This window comes from Pipistrellus kuhlii, unplaced genomic scaffold (genome assembly GCF_014108245.1).
Source record: "Pipistrellus kuhlii isolate mPipKuh1 unplaced genomic scaffold, mPipKuh1.p scaffold_m20_p_60, whole genome shotgun sequence".
Taxonomy (NCBI): domain Eukaryota; kingdom Metazoa; phylum Chordata; class Mammalia; order Chiroptera; family Vespertilionidae; genus Pipistrellus; species Pipistrellus kuhlii.
The window spans coordinates 1,811,875-1,828,899 of record NW_023425563.1 but is presented as its reverse complement, the minus strand read 5'-3'; the positions used below and the strand labels follow the sequence as shown (position 1 = coordinate 1,828,899).

Below are 17,025 nucleotides of genomic sequence, written 5' to 3'. Positions count from 1 at the left end.
GAGGGTTAGCAGGGGGCCGTGGCTGGCAGGGCAGGGACGAAGCCAGAGAACACCCGGCACTGCACTCTGGTCACTGCACTGAGAATGGGGTTAGACCTGGGCACTCTGAACACTGCCCCCCGCTGGTGGACTGCCTGTGCCCAGCCTTCCTCCTACCCGGTAACGAACGCACGCAGCCAAGGAGCTACTCTCCAGCCGCAGGCGCTGTGACTGGGGGCAGCGGCAGGGCAGTCGCCGAGGCCAGAGAGCACCGCTCCCGGAACCAGGCAGTCCACCTCGCCACCCACAGGACCGCTGTCCACACCAAAACACTCGAAACCAAATGCATTTATTCAGAAAAGGCCTGGGCACTGGACTAAGGAAGAGCCCACTCCCACCCAGACCCTCAGCGCCGTTTACAAAGGGCTGGCGGCCGGAGGCGGGAGGCAGCGGTGCGGTCAGTGAGGGCTCGGAGTCCGCGGCCTTCCCTGGGGCCCGTGCTCCCTCCGCTGCAGGGAACGGCCAGCCCCGCCGGCGCCGGGCAATGGGAGGCCGCTGGTCGGGGGCTCAGCCGCCAGCTCCGCCTGCGCCCCCTCGTCCAGTGCAGGTTCCAGGGCAGGTTCCAGTGCTGGTTCGGCGGGGCCCGGGCTCCCGGGGGCCCCCTGCTCCGGCACCCCATGGCCTTCTGCCTCCTCCTCCTCCTCGCCCACCGCGGCCTCTGGGCACCCCGGGGGGCCAGGGGGCCAGAGGGGGGCCGGCGTCTGATCCACTTTCCTGCGTTTCCTCACCTCGTCAGTCACCTTGGCCGGCGGGGGCGGGGGGCAGGGCGGCTCGGTCTCCCCGGGCCCCTGGCTGCCCATTTCCTGGGTGCCTGCCCCGCTGCCCTGGCTGAGGGCGCAGCCCTCCAGGTTCAGCGCGATCTTCTCCACCTCCGAGGCGCTCTGGGCGGCCCGCTCCCCCGGGGCCTGCTCCCGCCGGTTCGGCTCCAGCTTCCTCTTCTTGCTCTCCTTGGGGCTCGCGGGCTCGGGCCCCTCCTCCCCCTGACTTCCGGCCCCCTCTCCCAGGTCCCTCTCGGGGGCGCCCTCCTCGGGGGCTCCCTCCTCCCGGGGCTCCGGGCCCGGCGGCGGGGGCCCGGCGGCCACGCCCTCCCGGCCCTCGCCCCGCCCCGGCCCGCAGGTCCGCCCGGGCGCGCCCGCCGGGAGGGGGGGCTCCGGGAGGGGGCGCTCCGCGGGGCCCGCGGGCAGCGGCGGGGCGCGCGGCCGGGGCCCCCGCAGCCGGTGGTGCGGCGCCCAGACGAACTGGCGGCGCGGCCGGAAGTGCGCCCAGGCGAAGCGCAGCAGCGCGCGGCGCTGGCGCGGGCAGCGCACGGTGAACACGAAGTAGTCCAGCGCGCTCCGCCGCACGGCCGGCAGCTCGCGGCGCACCAGCGTCTCCTCCAGGAAGAAGCGCACCAGCGGCGCCTGGTAGCGCTCCAGGCCCAGCTCGCCCAGCGACTTGAGGATGCGCGTGAGGCGGAGGTTGTTGTGGCTGTGCCTGCGGGGGAGGCGCCGGTGGGCGGGCCGCGAGGCCGCTCCCCCTCCCTCAGGCTGCACCCCCTCCGGAGCCGAGGCAGGCTGGGTGTAGGAGGCCTCCTCTTGGAGGGTGAGGGTCCCCTTGGTCCCACGGACCATCCCTCCCCCCGCAGGGCTAGTGGAGGGTTGGAGGGGGCTCTGTAGGTTGTGATTCATCCCTGCACTTCCTCCAGACCCCTCCTCGCCTGGCTTCTCAGCAGGCTCAGGGGTGCTGTGAAGCTGACCCAGCCCGGTGGGTGGTAGGCCTCCCTTTAGGCCCTCACACCCTATCAGGCAGCCCCCTCCCCCCCCCCCCCCCACACACACAAGCAAGGAGCAGGGTGCTCGGCCTGTCGCTTGCCCCTGCTCCCACAAGGGCTCCCAGGGCACTTGCCAGAACCCTAGCACAGCCCCTCTCAGCCTGAGACAGGCTGTGCCAGCTGTCCCGCGGGGTCCTCACCTGTTGAGATTCTGAAAGCGCTTCTGGTAGTTTTGTGCTCGGCGCACCTTGCCTGTGTCCCAGTCCTCGAGCTCGATTCCGTAGAACCCCAGCATGAGCTCATAGGCCCGGACAAACCGCTCCCCAGCTTCCTTGGAGCTTTTAAAGGCCTGGAAAGCAGCCAGGAGAGCAAGAGAGAGAGAGAGAGAGGAGAGAGAGCGAGCGAGCTCAGCGCACGAGGCCTCCCTCAGGTCTGATCATCTAGAGGCCGGGACTGGATGACTCAGGGTGGAGGAGCCCTATAGCTCCTTAATGTAACCATCTCTGCTCTGAGCCCCTCCGGGTCACAGGGCTGTGTTGGCTTCAGTCGGAAGGAATTCCTCAAGCTGCTGGGAAGCGCTCAGATTTCCCAGGGTGGCATCGGGCACCCGCCATCCCTAGGAACACGCTGCTCTTCCTGACATGCTCAGTGGCTCCTCATCAATTCCTCTGGGGGCCCTGCTCCAGCCCCAACAAGGGGTGACGAAGGCCAGCCCTGCCCCAGACGCCCCAAGATAGAGCGATTTCTCTGGAAGACTGTGAGGAGTGCCGGGACAGAGGTGAGGCACATGTTAGAGGGACGGTGATCTGATTAGGGGGACTTCTAGCTCCTACCCTCCCAGTGGCTCCCCAGAGGCTCGCTCACCGTGATCTCCCGCTGCGTGAGGGGCTTGGCGTGCCAGTTCACCCCTGGCTCCCGCAGAGGAAACAGCCTGGGGGAGAAGATGCAGCAATGTCCCGAGCAGCCTGGGCGGCTCACCACCCGCTGGGCTCAGCACGCAACGCTAGGAGGGGCTGCTGGGCCCCACATGCCACAGGCTCTCACGATGAAGCCTGGGGGGGGGGGGGGGCCAGGGGAGCCCAGGGTGGGCATCACAGACCAAGGCACAGGACAGGCACGTGTGGCCGACAGCAGCAAGGGCGGCCAGCTAGCCACTTCGCTCCAGCCGGTCAGCTGTCCCTCTCATTCTCTGTCCTCCCTTTCTCATCATGGATGCTGAGAGTCCCTGTGCCCAGGAGAGGCCCCGGGCACCGTCCTCAAAGACACACTGTTTGCAGGGCTGCCACACGCCACGGTGAGCCCCTCCCACGCAGGACAGGCCGCACTAGCTGCCCCGGCCCACGTGCGGCAGGCTGCTACCCACCGCCTTCCTGCCCCGTGCAGCCTCCGCTCCCAGCCAGCCACAGAGGCTGCCCGCAGCTTAAGAACCCCGGCCTGCAGCGCCCGGGGGAGCACATTGGGCTTCGGAAAGGATGCAGTGTGCCAGCCAGGTGTGCCTGCACTGCAGGAAGAGGCTTGCCTCCCCAGGGGTCCAGCCCCATCTCAGCCCCCAGGAGGCAGAGCCCCTCCCCACATGCCGAGCCCACGCCTGCCCTCTGCTCACCACTGGATGTAGGAATGGTTGTCCTCCAGGCGGTCGTAGTCGTTCTTCCAATTCTGAAGAATATCCTCAATGAGACAGCCTAGGAGCCCACGGGGACAAGTAGTGAGTCAGCATGGAGCTACTCCAGCTCGCTCGGTCCTGCTTCCCACCTTTTTTTAAAAACCCTCACCCAAGCATTTTCCCCCATAGATTTTTAGACAGAGTGGAAGCGAGGGGGATAGAAACATTGATGTGAGAGACACACATCAACTCGTTGCCTCCTGCACATGCCCAGATTGGCATGGAGATTGAGTCTGCTATGGAGGTAGGTACTCCTGACAAGACAGACTCAAACCTTTGACCCTTCTGTCCGCAGGCCAATGCTCTACCCAATGAGCCAAACTGATCAGAGCTCCCACCTTTCTTGAGGACCTTGGGCCTCTTGCAGCTTTGAGTTGTACATCTCACGTGATTTTTAATTCCCCAATTTAGGCCCTCGGCCTCTGCAATCCGAGAGCAGATGCCAGAGAGAGGACTATGCCCAAGAGGGGACAGGTGCTCCCAGCCTGCACCTGTCTGCCAGAGGGTCCTCACTGCCCTCACACCAGGGCTTGTCATCAGGACTCTGTCCTCATACAGAACCTGCAGCTGAGCCCCACCCCGTAGCTGGTCTTCCATCGGCCGCTGTTTCTGCAAAGGGGCAGACTGAGTATTTGGGGCTGTGCGGCCACATGGCTTCTGTAGCAATTACGCTGCATCCTAGGGAAACAGCTACAGACCACGAGTTCCAATAACACTTCACTCATAGCCCAGCTGGTGTGACTCAGTAGTTGTGCATCAACCATTGAACCAGGAGGTCACAGTTCAATTCCCAGTTGGGGCATATGCCAGGAGGCAACTAATCAATGGTCAATGATTCTCTCTCATCACTAATGCTTCTATCTCTCTCTCCCTCTTCCTTTCTCTCTGAAATCAAGAATATACTAGAGGCCCAGTTCATGAAAATTCATGCACTGGAGGGGAGGGGGGGTCCCTCAGCCCGGCCTGCTCCTCTCACAGTCCAGGAGACCTTAGGGGCAGGAGGCAACCCGGCGATCAGGAAGGTGACGCCCAGCACACCTCTGCTGCTGCCACTGCCGGCAGCTCAAACCTCGGCTGACCTTGGTTACCTGAGCCTCGGGCAGCCCTGAGCAGCTGGGGGGCCTGGGGACTCCGGAAGCAGGTGCTCGGAGTGGCTGGACCCATCCCCAGGCTAGCCTGGACTTGCCATTCACCTGCTGCCCCAGCAGGGTTGAGGGGACTGGGCAATCAATTAGCATATTCTCTCCTTATTGGCTGTGAGTGCCACCATCTTTGCGATGGCATGAGGGTCGACTAGCATATTCCCTCTTTATTAGATACACACACACACACACACACACACACACACACACATATGAACTCCACTCATGGACACTGAAATTTGGATTTCATATAATTTTCAAGTCTCAAATATTATTCTACCTTAATTTTTTTCCAACCATTTAGAAACGTGATGCCAAAACCAGTTTGGCTCAGTGGATAGAGCGTCAGCTTGCGGACTGAAAGGTCCCAGGTTCGATTCCGGTCAAGGGCATGTACCTTGGTTGTGGGCACATCCCCAGTGGGGGATGTGCAAGAGGCAGCTGATCGATGATTCTCTCTCATCGATGTTTCTAACTTTCTAACCCTCTCTCTTCTCTGTAAAATATCAATAAAATAAAAAAAAGAAAAAAGAAAAAAAAAGAAACGTGAGACCACCCTCCCTCCCTAGTTGACACATGGCTTTCCCACTCGGCAGAGGAGCCAGGTGATGTGACAGAGACCTTGGGGTCTGCAAAGCCATGGGTGTTTACTGCTTGGTTCATCACAGCAAGTTTGCCTGTGGGGTCCAAGATGCAGGCTGGGGCCCTTGGGTCCCCTCAGCAGCCTCAGGGGGCTGTTGTGGAGCTACCTGAAAGCTATAGGCCCCAGGGCCCAGTCCCAGCCAGGTCCTCACAGCCCAGGTCCCAGAAGACCCAGAGGCAGAGATGGGAGAGGGGACCCACAGCAGAGGCAGCTGCAGGCGTCCAGCACGCACCATTGGGCAGGAACGGGGTCTCATTCCTGTAGAAGCTCAGGTTTGGCATGTCACCGTTGCTGTCCCCTTCCGTCAAATCCTAAAGAGCCAAAGAGAGCGCCGGTGACATCATCAGAAACATCTGGCCTCCCTGGGCCCTCAGATTACAGCTCTCCTGGGGGAGGGACATCTGCTCTCCACTGGAAACACCAGACATCCTGAAGGCTGGGGAGGACCCCCAGGGTCAGCACCCTCCTCTGACCTCCGCCTCCTCCCCACGTGGCCATGCTAGGAGTCACTTCTTCTGCACCCAGAGGCAGCCCAAGGGCCTCCCGAGGCTCCTGGTGCAGAGGGCAGGGGCTGAGGGCCCAGGAGACCACCGTGGGGCAGGTGGTGTGGGCCTCGTGGCTGTGCCGTGAGCTGGCACCAGGACGCCTAAGAAAGGCAAGGGCGCTGAAGCCCCAGAGGCGGAGGGGGCCTCATCTGGTGGAATGGAAGGCGGGGTTTGCTGCGAGGGTTCAAGGGTGCGACAGGCAGCTACGTACCGGGTAGTGGTGCCGGTACCTGCGTGTGTCCCGCACGGCTCTCCAGTTTAGGGACTCTATCCTCCTAGACTGGGAAGAGAAGAGAGAGGATAAGACCCCATGGGAGATGCCCCCCTTCCTAGAGGCCTGCCAGCAAGCAGACCGCTCCTCCCCATGAGCCCCATCCTGGTGAGGGCAGCAGGACCTGGGCCAGATGTCAATAAAACCAGACGAGCCCAGAGTGGTTGGAGTGAGGCCTGCACCCTGCTCAGCCCTCAGCACCCCTGGGCTCATGGGGACATGCTTGGGGGGCAGCCCTCCAATCTCCAGCTTCACTTCCTCCTCTGTTTGCTAGCCAGCCCCCTCAGCTGCAGTTATGTCTCCCCGGGAAACCCGCCTCCCGTCGCACTTCCTCCTTGCACCGGGCTGGAAACAGCCACCAGGCTTGTGCCCAAGGACAGTGCCTTGCTGCTTCCAGCCCTAGGAGGGCCCAAACGCTCGTCACAGTGTTTGATGGAGAAACGAACGACCAAAGCCCAGGGCACCTGTCCCATCCCACCAATCCCACTCTCCTGGCAGCACGTCAGAGGCTCCTTGCTTCCCTCCGCACCCAGCAGCCCTGTCTCCACAGGCCCAGCACCCTGGGGTCCTGGGAAGGATGGGAGGTGACTGTGAGCAGGAAGCTAAGGAAGTGCAGCCCACCCACCATGACAGGGCAGGGGCTCAGGCGGTCTGACTGAGGCTGGGGGTGGAGGGGGCAGGGCAGAGGTAGCTCGCCTGGGCAGACAGCTGGCTCCCAGGACCTGGAAGAGCCAAGAAGTGCTGGAGGGGTCGGGAGGCCAGGTCTGCCACTGCGGCTCCAGGCTCCAGCCCCTTCCCACTCCCCAACGCCCCTCAACGGTCTGACCTCCAGCCGGGCCCAGGGCTGCCCTCTGCCAGCTGGTTAGGTTCTCTCCTACAGGCCAAGGGCCAGAGAACAAACCGGAACTCAGCAGTGCATTCCCACTTCTCTACCAGTTTCTGTTTCTCCTTCCCCTGGGCCAGTGGGCACCACATGGGGCAGCACTGCAGGGTGGAGTCCTCCGGGAAGGGGTTAGAGGGTCAAGGGCATCGTCCAGGGTGGGCAAGGCGCCAGAGCAGGCCTCCAGCAGCGTGGGCTGTGGAACTGTGGGAGGACAGCATTCTCTACCTAGCCCTCGCCACACCTGCTGGGGGACAGAACCGGATTCCTGCCCGGTGGCTCCAAGCCCATGACCCCGACCACGGCCCAGCCCGCCTGCTCAGGAACTTGTCCCTGGCCCAAACACGGGGTGCGCCTAGGCCGCTGCCTTTCCGAGACACAGGAGCCTCTCGGGTCCTCGCATGGATCACTAAGACGTGCCATTAAACCTGAAAACCAGCGTTCTCTGGCCCGGGAGTCATCCAGACCACCTGTTTCTACATTCTCTGGACGCGCAGTGAAGACGCTTTGATCCAAAAGCAACTGGGATGCAGGGTGAGGCTGCCATTCCGGCTGCCGCCCTCCCTAACTCCGGCCCAGCCAGAGCAACGCCCCCACCCAGTGAGCTCTGGCAAACTGCCCCTGCTAACAAGTAACCAGTGGCAAGACCAAGTACCGGATGGCAACAAAAGTAACAGGGTAACCAGAAGTAACCACCGGGCCAGGGGGGCCCCCGGCTCCCATGCCAGGAGGGGCAGGCCAGCCCCGCCCAGAGGAACAGCCGGAGGGTCAGGTGTGGAGGGCGGGCGGGTGGGAACAAGCCAGGTGCTCCCTGAGGGCACAGGAGGCTGGGAGGCAGGCAGGGCCGTGGAGGGGCCGGAGACAGAGCCACGGGCCTGGAGGTGGACCTGACAGAGAAGAGGTCAAGGATGTGCCCGGGGCATCCTTTTGAGGAAGTGTCACCACCACACAGATTCAGTCCTGGGCACTGTCTTAGGGTGGCCCTGGGTCTCTCTGCAAAGCCTCCTGTCTGGGTCCGGTGGGGGGTGGGGGCGGCAAGCAGGGGCAGATCCAGGGTGTCCATCAGGTTATGAGGGGGCAGGAGGACCATGGCTGGAGAGGGAGTTGGGCCCCAAGTCGGGTCTCCAGAGATGCCCCTGTCCCCCCCACTCCCGGCCGGGGGAGGGGAGGGACAGTTTTCCCCAGATCAGGCCTGGCCCCCATTCTGGGTGCGGGGGGCACCGTCTCGGGGTGCGGTCTCCCGGGCGGGGGGGGGGGGGGTGCGGGGCTGCACCTGCCGCGCGCTGGGCCGCGCCTCCTCGTCCTCCTCCTCGTCCTCCTCCTCGTCCTCGGCCTCTCCCAGGGCGCCGGCCTCTCCATCGTCGTCGTCGCCGGCGCTGGGGGCCCCCCCCGTCCTCCTCCTCCTCGTCCTCGTCCTCCCAGGTGGAGTCGAGGTCCAGGTCCTCCATGCTCGGTGGCGGCGGGACTCGCTCCGCCGGAAGCGAAAGTGAAACCGGAGGAAGCGCGGGGGCGGGGCGAGGGCGGGGCCTCCGCCCGCCGGGGCCCGCCCTGGGAGCACGTGCCTGGGGCTGCCAGTCAGACCGCCCCAATCCAAAAATCCCCCTTCCCTGGCCAGAACGTCTCCCCTGCAGGGTGTCGCCCTCCCAAGATGCCAGCCCGGGACTCTCACAGGGAGGCTGCCCCGTGAAGAACATCTCTGAGGCTGTCCACAGAGGGTGCCTGTCCCTAGATCCCTCCCAGATCACCTCCCAGATTTCCCCCATGTGCTCCCCTCCGAGGACGCCCCTGAAGGACATGGCTCCCCAGATGTCCCTTCCCCCAGAGAATGTCCTCGGAGGATGCCCTTGGGAGGGGATTGCCTGGAAGCTGTCCCCTGAGGAATCTACCCACCAGGATGCCCTGCAGTGTCAGCTGGTGTGCGGTCCATCAGAGGCTGGTTTGGGAAGCCACCTATGTACCTCCAAGCTCCTGACTGTGGGTCAGAGGGCGCTGTGTCCCCTCCACTGGGGCTCACAGCGGCAGTTTGCTCCTTGGAGGCCAGCAGGAGAGTGAGCAGCGCCCCGAGTCACTGCGCCCCAACCCCAGGCGGCACCCAGGAGCTGGGAGGTGAAAATTACCTGCAGCTGCAATGTCCCTGACTGTGGGCCCCTATGCAACCTTGGCTCTGACGTCTGCTGGGTGACAAGAGCTCCAGCAAGGTGGGTGACGCGCCCTCAGATGAAACTTGGGAGTGGTCGCCTAGGACCGCACAGCGTCGTCATCGCAAAGCAGCCAACACCGGCCGGCGCAGGCTAGGCCATGAGGAGAGTGGCCTGTGGGTGCCAGGGCCACTGGAGAGCGCACACCCAGCCTGCAGGGTGCGGAGGGGGATGGGGGGGGGAGGGGGCGGCGCTGGCTGTCCTGGCCCCGCCGCCAGCGGAGAGGTGTCTGGCTGCCTGTGCCGGGAGGTGCTGCTCCTCCTACCGCACAGCTGATGGCAGCCCAGAGGGGACAGAGACTTCTATGGCCCAGGAGCTCAGGGGAGGCCTGCTTGGTGCCGGAGCCACGGCTCCCTGACAGGTCAACCTGCGCACAGCCCACCTGGCCGGAGCTGTCTGCTCCCCTTTCTAACGGGACAGAGGTGACACCCCAAAGGACCGGAGCTCTGGGCATTTCCCGGGTAGGTTTCCTGGGTGGTGGGGCCGGTCCACAGGCCTGGCGAGGGGCCTTGCTTTGTTAGCCCATTTGCAGTTGGCCTCGGACCCTGGCTATGCCGCTGGGTAGAGGGGCTCCTCTGAGGGAGGCTTTGGGTGCTGGGCTGTGGGTCACTCTGGTTTGCTGATCTGGGAGCTTTGGGGTTGGCAGGTCCCTTCTCTGTGAGCCCGGCTTCACCACCCCAGCCTACCATTCAGTTTGCCCACTGCTGCTTCCTGCCAGGGCCAGGACTGTAGACCTCTTTATTAAGACACTGCCGACTGCTGCTTCATGAATGATGGCTACACCCATCACCCCACACACTCTGCTGTGAGAACAGCTGGGGTCTGGGATGCCACGTGGGGACAGCACTCCAGGCGGCTTGTTGCCCAGGTGTGTAAGGTGGCCGAGAGCATCCCGCCGGTGCCACATCCATAGGCCTCACGCTGCCCCCTGTGCTTGGCCAGGCTCTTTGTAGGATCTGGCTGAGGCGGATCAGGCTAGACCTGCCCTAATACTTCCCTCAGGCAAAAGCAGATTCTGCCATCTTATTTGGCCCAAGTCTGCCCCCTACTCAGCCAGCCTTGCAGCCGTGCCCACTGCCGCAGTAAGTGTCCAAAACTTCTTGGGAGCCTGCAGTCCTTCTGGATCCCCCTTGGGGGGCTGGGCCAGAGCAGGGAGCCCTGAGGCCGCACCACCTGGTTCCTACCTGCATGAGCGCGGAAAGCACTGCTCGCCAAGTTGCAGGACTGTGTTTCTTCCTCTTCTGTAGGCCTTCGTCTCTAAGGCCCCCTCCCCCCAATTGTTTTCTTTTTTTAAAATATATTTTATTGATTTTTCACAGAGAGGAAGAGAGAGGAATAGAGAGTTAGAAACATCGATGAGAGAGAATCATCGATTAGCTCCTCTTGCACACCCCCTACTAGGGATGCGCCTGCAACCAAGGTACATGTCCTTGACCAGAATCGAACCCGGGACCTTTCAGTCCCCAGGCCGGCGCTCTATCCATGAGCCAAACCGGTCCCGGCCCCAATTGTTTTCTTGTTCAGATAATTTCCATGCCACCTGGTGATGTGCCACGTCACAGACTGGACCCCTCGGCCGGGAGACATCCCGTGCCACAGATGCCTGGGAGGGTGACCTGCACACACCTGCAGCCATTGGGACTGATCACAGAGCTGCGCTGGCGTGGGCCGAGCCGCCCTGGGCAGGGCAGCGTCTGCTCAGGACAGGGGAGCGGGCCACCTGCCCACCCTTCGAACATGCAGTAAAACGTTAACTGAAACAAGGCAGGTTTATTGATGGGCTTTTACAGCAAATTCTGAGGCCCCTGAAGACGCTGTTCCAGGTGGGGTTTCCCAGGAAATCTAGATGGGGGCCCTCCCGTGCCGAGTGCCACCCCAGATTTCTCTCACGTATCACAACTCTGGACCTGGCAGAGTGGGTACTAAATGAGGGTGGTGGACACTGGCAGCGAGGGGGAGGCCAAGGGGCATACCTCCCTGCATGTGTTCTAGAACTCTCTAGAAGGCAGACCGCTGCTCTCTTCCCACGAAGTTATTGCCTGCTCTGCTGTGAGGACAGTTGGGAGCATGGTGTGTGCCGTGCAGACCCGAGACTGCATCACTGGGCAAGCGCAGGGGCATGCGGGTGTGGGGCAGGCAGCCTCGACCACCTGGGTTCCGTCTAGATCCCTGTTCCATGCGGCAGGTGCTGACACACCATGGGGCCCCCAAGCCTCGGAGGGCAAGCTTCTGCTGCAGTAGGTGCAGGGTGGACGCTGAGAGCAGCGGCTCAGGGTTAGCAGACCTGGTATAGACACTGTGCCAAGTACCGTCGGCCTGCTGGGAGGCAGGGTGCCAGCAATGTCTTCAAGGCCCAAGGAATGGGGCTGGCACGGCCAGCCTCCTACCCGAAGTTGGACGGCCTCTCGCACAGGGTCCGGGACGGGCTGCAGCACGTTCTGACTTCCTGCGCCCTGACGGTGGGAGGCTGCTGGGTGGGCGGGATTCAGTGGCCCGTTGCCAGTGTGCCGGCTGGCTCCCCATCACTCAGTGGGCTTCTGCTGGGCACAGCAGTCAGCCCCGGGCACCGAGGGCCTGTCAGTCACTCACACTCTGCACCTGTCGCCCGTGACTCACATTGTATCAAGTGAGTCAAGTACATCTAAGTATACGCTTAGTTATCAATCTTAGGAAAATAAAGACTTCCTATTGTACTTTAGCCAAAGCAACTGCTTTTGGTATGAAAATCACACAGTCCAGGTTGCTTTCTGTGCTTTAATGCTCCACAGGCCCCCGGCCCGGCCATCAGCTCCTGTCTGGCCTCCCTCCCCTCACTCATTTGGTCTGTGCAAGTTACTCGGTAATACAAAAATAACCACAAATTCTCTGTGTCTGGCATATAAAAACTGAGCAAAAATTATCCCATCACTCATTACCTTAAAACAAACACCTTGGAAAAAATACAACCTAGGTTTTTAACTTCTGCAGTATTTTTTCATATAAAACACTAGTAAAATAGGCTTCTTAGAAATTAAATAGTGAAATATCAACCACATTATACACATCGTTACAGTACAAGTGAATGAGGCCAAGCACCCCGCTGTGTCTCAGGCGCTGAGGGAGGGGCTGCCGCACACGGCTTGTGTGGCCTTTCTCCTGAGGACGCCGTCACTTGAGCAAGCACAGCGGACGGATGGACAGATGGACAGATGGCCCAGCGGGAAGACGGTGCTCCTGGGCGGGCGGGGACACGGCATTGCTGCTCGTTCCTCCAGGTCTCTCGGGCACGCAGCTGCAGCTCAGCGGCTGGGGCACAGAGCAGCGGAACGGACACAGCACACTCCGCCGAAGCCGGGATCCTGTTTCCAGGGGTGTGGGTGCCACAGGCTGCCGGGCCCAGGGCGGGCAGCAGGGGCCGAGCACCGGACCCCTGCCAGCCCTTCTCTGAGGAGCTAAGTTCGGCGCCGCTTGGCAGCACTGGGGCTGGAGGGGTTGCTGTTGGCCGTCAGGACCTTGTCAGTGACTCGGCTGCGCTTGCGCTTGTCCACCCCTTCCTTGGCCCCCAAGTCTGAGGAGTTCTTGTCTCTGTCTTTGCTGCACTTTTCGGTTGCTTTCCCCAAGCTTCCTGAAGATGAAAAAACTGGGAAACAAAATCATTTGGCTGAAAACAGAATATCCAGAATTTTATTTCTTCTTGTTCAGTTAGAAAATTCTGTATCTACGAATTAGACAGAATCTATGACGCTCTGAACCCACAAGTTTCTCCTGAGCTGGGGACGCCCGCCCGGCCCGCGGAGCACCTGGGCCTCCTGAGGGCGTGCCCACCGGGGGCCTCGGCAGCAGCGCTCAGGCCGCAGGACCCGCCCGGCCGCCACTCGGCCTGTGCTCTGCTACTCAGCTTGTCCTGTACGGGGCCTCCGGCACCGCCACTGGGTCCACCTGACTGGGCCGCCGGTGCCGGGGCCGCCCTGTGGTTCATTCATGGTGTCGGCCACACGCACGATGTCCATGCCCGGCGAGGCTCCTGCCCGAGCAGATGGAAGCTGCCTTTCAACTGCTGGACCAGGCAGAGTAGCTGTGGCTGCAACAGGCTAGAAATACAGGCTGGGACCTGTGCTGCGCCCTGCGGGAAGGCCTTGCCAGGGGTGGGTGCTGTGTCCCCCGGGACCCCGTGAAGGGACGGGAGAAGCTACTCACTCACCATCATCAGCCCCATTGTGGGGGTCCATGTCTTCCTTCATTTCCTCCTTCATTTCCTCTTCAATGGTCACTTTTCCTGTGGGAGACGGCTGCCTTCAGAGCGCCCACGCTACCAGGCGGCGGTGCCTGGCACCACCCGGGTGGCTCAGGCTGCGGCTGCTCCCGACCACCCGGTGAGCCGAGCAGCACAGGCCAGCGCCTCGCTCTTCCTTCACCACCACCCGTGGCCCACCTCCCGCCTTCCCTGTTCCCAAACCTAACCCTATCCAAGTCTCACCTTCGCGGACTTCCTGAATGATTTCTTCCGGGAGGACAAAGTTCCTCTCTGGATTTGGGAATGGAAGAATCTCAGACTCGTGCTGATGGCAAATAGGAAGTTTAGTTTTTTTAAGAAACAAAAAAGATGACGTGATTTTAGCAAGTGACTAACAATGTGTAAGAGCCACCTCAGGAGCACCTAGTGAGTGCACAGTGTCACCCTGAGGCTGCAGAGGTGGGCAGGCCATAGACAGGGAGGGCACAGCTCCAGTGCCAGCCAGGCAGGAGTCTTGGTAGAAGTCAGTGTCACCTGAGATGTGCCGGCCGCCTCCCTGCTGGCACACACCTCAGGGCAAAGCCTTGCCTTGGCAGCTGCCACGTGCTCAAGGGCAGGGGCAGGGGCAGCCCAGCAGCCTAGAGACAGGGCGTGTGGGCTGGGAAAGCCACGCTACAGAAAGAGGTAAGGAGAGCAGAGCCCGAGGCCCCGACGGCTTGTCAGGTTCCGCCTGTCCTGCCGTCACGTGCCAGGAGGGACAGGGACCGGATACACGGAACACCGGATGAGGGAAGGTGAATTGGTGGGAGGGGATGTCCCTCAATGGGAGCCATGTCAAGCCAGGCGGCCCACCGTCACCATGCTGGCCACAGGGACCCACTGGCTGCTGGACCCCTGGCCACTCTGGGGGTGGGGGGAGGTCCAAGGACTTGTGCTAACAAGGGTCTAGGCAGTACCATCCCTGAGGTCTTGCTCATACCTGAGCGACAGGCCATGACAGGAAGAGGGAGAGGGCTGCTGTCCTGAGCAGAGAGCCCTGGGTATACCCTGCAGCCTCCGGGGCTGTCATGTCGGCCTCCTGCGCTAGCGTCTGGGCTTCAGAGCTGCCTGCCTGTCTCCCCTAGGACACCAGGCCCTGCTGCTCCCATATCCATGTCCCACTTCCCGCGCCCAGCAGCCTGAAGTCAGAGTGGGAAGAGCCTGGGGTCCACGTGACCCCACACGTCAGCCATGGGAGCTTTGCTGAGTGCAGGCCTGCCTCAGTCCCGTACCCAAGGTCACCCCAGGACCCCTCTAGGGCAGCAGCGGACCCTCAAAGGGGTTGTGCATAAACAGCAGCCAGCTCAGGGCACAGCTGTGACCCACGACGAGCAGAGGCAAAGGACTTGCCGGAGGTCAACAAGATGCAAGGGACAGCACAGGGTCTGGACAAAGGCTGGGGGGCTGGCAAGCCTCCCCTCACCCAGCTTAGGCTCCTGCCTGGACCCCAGGTGCCTCAACCCCAGGTGGATGCCCTCCTCTGATCTCCTGCTGTTCCTCTGTGGGGACCACCTAGGTAACCTGGACAGCTGGGAGTCCCATGAGGCCTGAAGCCCTGCCTGTCTGGTTCTCACTGAAGCCACCACATTCACCTTAACCTGACCGGAATGTGGGCACTTCCTGCCTGGAGCACTCCTGGGACCTCCCATAGGACAGATGCCCGCGTGAGGGCCCCCTCCCTTGGGCCTGGGCTCCTGCGGTGCCTCCCTGGAGAGACTTTCACCGACCACCAATCTCCAGAAGGTTCTGCACAGGTAACCGCTGTCATCACTAGGTCTGTGCTTTGGCCCCAGTCGGAGCTACCTGGCTGAATGAATGGTGCCCACGAGGCCGCAGGCTCTGAGGACAGACGGAGGAGTCTGGAGGGAACAGCGCTGCCAGCGCCTCTGGGGGGACTGGGAGGGCGGGGCCCGGCTCACCAGCGCCTGCATGTCATACATGGTGCTCAGGTGGTCCCAGATGACCTTGGACGGCACCTGCCTGCCGATGTTCTGGCTGAACTTGTCCCTGATACAGATCATGTGGAAGTGCCGGTTCACACCTGCGGAGAAGGCTCAGGTCGGAGGGGGCGCAGGGCAGGGTCGTTGGGGAAGGGGTAAAGAAGGGCAGAGGCGGGCGCCGCACCGGGCAGGGTGGGCGGGAGGGGGCTCCGCCCGGCGCGCGCCCCTGGCCGTTGCCGGCTCGTCCCGCCCCCACGCAGTCCGCGGCGCCCGCTCACCGACGGGCTTGTGGCCCAGCATGGCGTGGAAGAGGCACACCTCCACCTCCGGGCTCCACACCACCGTCTCCTCGGCGGGGCTGGTGGCCGCCTCCCCCGGCCCCTTGTCGCCCGCCGCGCCCCCGCCGCCCACCTCGGCCTCCCCCATGGCCCGGCTCAGCGACGAGCCCCGGGCGGGAGCGGCGGGGCAGGGCTCCGCGCAAGCGCACTGGCCGGGGAGCGTGCTCTGCGCTCAGCACGCAGGCGCAGGCTCAGCGGAGGGTGGGTCCCGGCGCGCGTCTGCGGCGCCCCCTGGCGGCGCGGCCGAGTAACGCAGCGCGGGCCTCCGGAAATGGAGATTTGGGGAAAGGGAGGGTAGCGCTCTAAATTAGGTCGGGGCGATCGCTGTACAACTCTGGGTAAGGAGGAGCTGCAAATTACACCCCAATAAAGCGATTAAGAAATAAATAAGAACAGGCCACAGTCAGTTCCGCCAGTGTGGGCTTTACAGGCTTCTATTGCCTCTGGTCCGAGCGCTGCACAAAGCGGCTTCTGCGCGACGGGGAAGGATCTTGACGCAGACGCCCAAGCCGGTGGCCCCGGAGGGTTAGCCCGGGCAGCGGCAGGGGCCAGGCCTGGTGGGGCCCCGGAGAGGCCCCGGAGCAAGTTAACTGCGGTCCGCCCCCGGGCGTGGCCGAGGCAGGGCCGGGGCCCGAAGGAGGGTTAACCGCTAGTCGGCGCCCAAACCGCGGCCGGGGCGGGGCGGGGCGGGGCGGGGCCGGGCGGAGTCTTGCCCTGGGGCGTGGTCAAGATGGGGCTGCGGGCTGGGAGGCAGCAGCCCCAGGACGAATCAAAGCAGCACCCAATCAAGGCCTCCCGGGCCACCCCGCCCCGCCCATTCCCGCCAGGCCACGCCCCTGGTGCCCTGGCCACGCCCCGGGTGCCCCAGCCCGGACCCGCGGGCAGGGCGCTCGGGCTCCCAAAGGTTGTGGACTCGGGGGTGAGGCTCGGGGATCCCCTCTCTGCCCCCTGCAAGCTGTGCGACCGCGCCAGGCACCGAGCCTCTTAGCCTCGTTTCCTCTGCATGCCATGGGCCGAGGAGGACGCATCCCGGGGGTATTGTGAGGGTTCCGCCGCCACGTCTGTCTGCTCAGGGCGCCGGTCCAGTTCGGAGTAAACAGCTGGAGCCACGCCGCTGAGCGCGCCCCTTGGCCCGCGTAGACTCGGGACAGCCACGCGGACTCAAAGCGGGGTCGGCGGGCCGGGGCCTGGACCTCGCTTCCCCTCTGTGAAGGGGCTGCCGGTGATGCAGTCCCCACAATTCCAGCAGGAGAGGTGGCCCAGGGCCTCCAGCTGTCCTGGGAGCCCTCGGGAAGCTGGGATCTGGTCCCGCCTGGCGGGTGCCCGATTTTTAACAATTTGTCCCGCGTCCCGCGGCGTTTTAA

General features: G+C 63.0%; 2 protein-coding genes across 6 annotated transcripts; both read right to left on the bottom strand.

Moving 5' to 3' along the window:
* Positions 1–319: 319 nt before the first annotated feature.
* On the bottom strand, positions 320–8,396 carry OGFR (opioid growth factor receptor). Its single transcript, XM_036420045.2, is given in 8 exon segments — positions 320–1,512; positions 1,990–2,138; positions 2,654–2,720; positions 3,393–3,471; positions 5,470–5,548; positions 5,994–6,062; positions 8,207–8,324; positions 8,326–8,396. Coding segments are annotated over 8 exon segments (1,692 nt in total). The 5' UTR covers positions 8,382–8,396; the 3' UTR covers positions 320–437.
* Positions 8,397–11,871: 3,475 nt separating this feature from the next.
* On the bottom strand, positions 11,872–15,916 carry LOC118708643 (MRG domain binding protein). 5 transcript variants are annotated; one of them, XM_036420030.2, is made up of 5 exons: positions 15,602–15,828; positions 15,303–15,424; positions 13,588–13,669; positions 13,312–13,386; positions 11,872–12,735 (listed from the first exon to the last, which is right to left on the bottom strand). In XM_036420030.2, the coding sequence occupies exons 1-5, from the start codon at positions 15,747–15,749 to the stop codon at positions 12,563–12,565; spliced, it is 600 nt and encodes a 199-aa protein (XP_036275923.1). In that variant the 5' UTR covers positions 15,750–15,828; the 3' UTR covers positions 11,872–12,562. The 5 variants fall into 5 exon arrangements, with proteins under 5 accessions (XP_036275923.1, XP_036275922.1, XP_036275924.1 ...); XM_036420029.2 differs by having other exon boundaries at positions 11,872–12,750; positions 15,602–15,820; XM_036420031.2 differs by lacking the exon at positions 11,872–12,735 and adding an exon at positions 12,778–13,167 and having other exon boundaries at positions 15,602–15,916.
* Between the last annotated feature and the right edge of the window lie 1,109 nt (positions 15,917–17,025).

Bases quoted from the DNA above. Each gene is read 5' to 3' on its own strand.
- LOC118708643 (XM_036420029.2), bottom strand. From the start codon at position 15,749: ATGGGGGAGGCCGAGGTGGGCGGCGGGGGCGCGGCGGGCGACAAGGGG. The intron at 15,425-15,601 runs GTGAGCGGGCGC...CCTTCTCCGCAG, and splicing joins GCTGGGCCACAAGCCCGTCG to GTGTGAACCGGCACTTCCAC. The intron at 12,751-13,311 runs GTGAGTGAGTAG...TTTGTTTCCCAG, and splicing joins CCACAATGGGGCTGATGATG to TTTTTTCATCTTCAGGAAGC.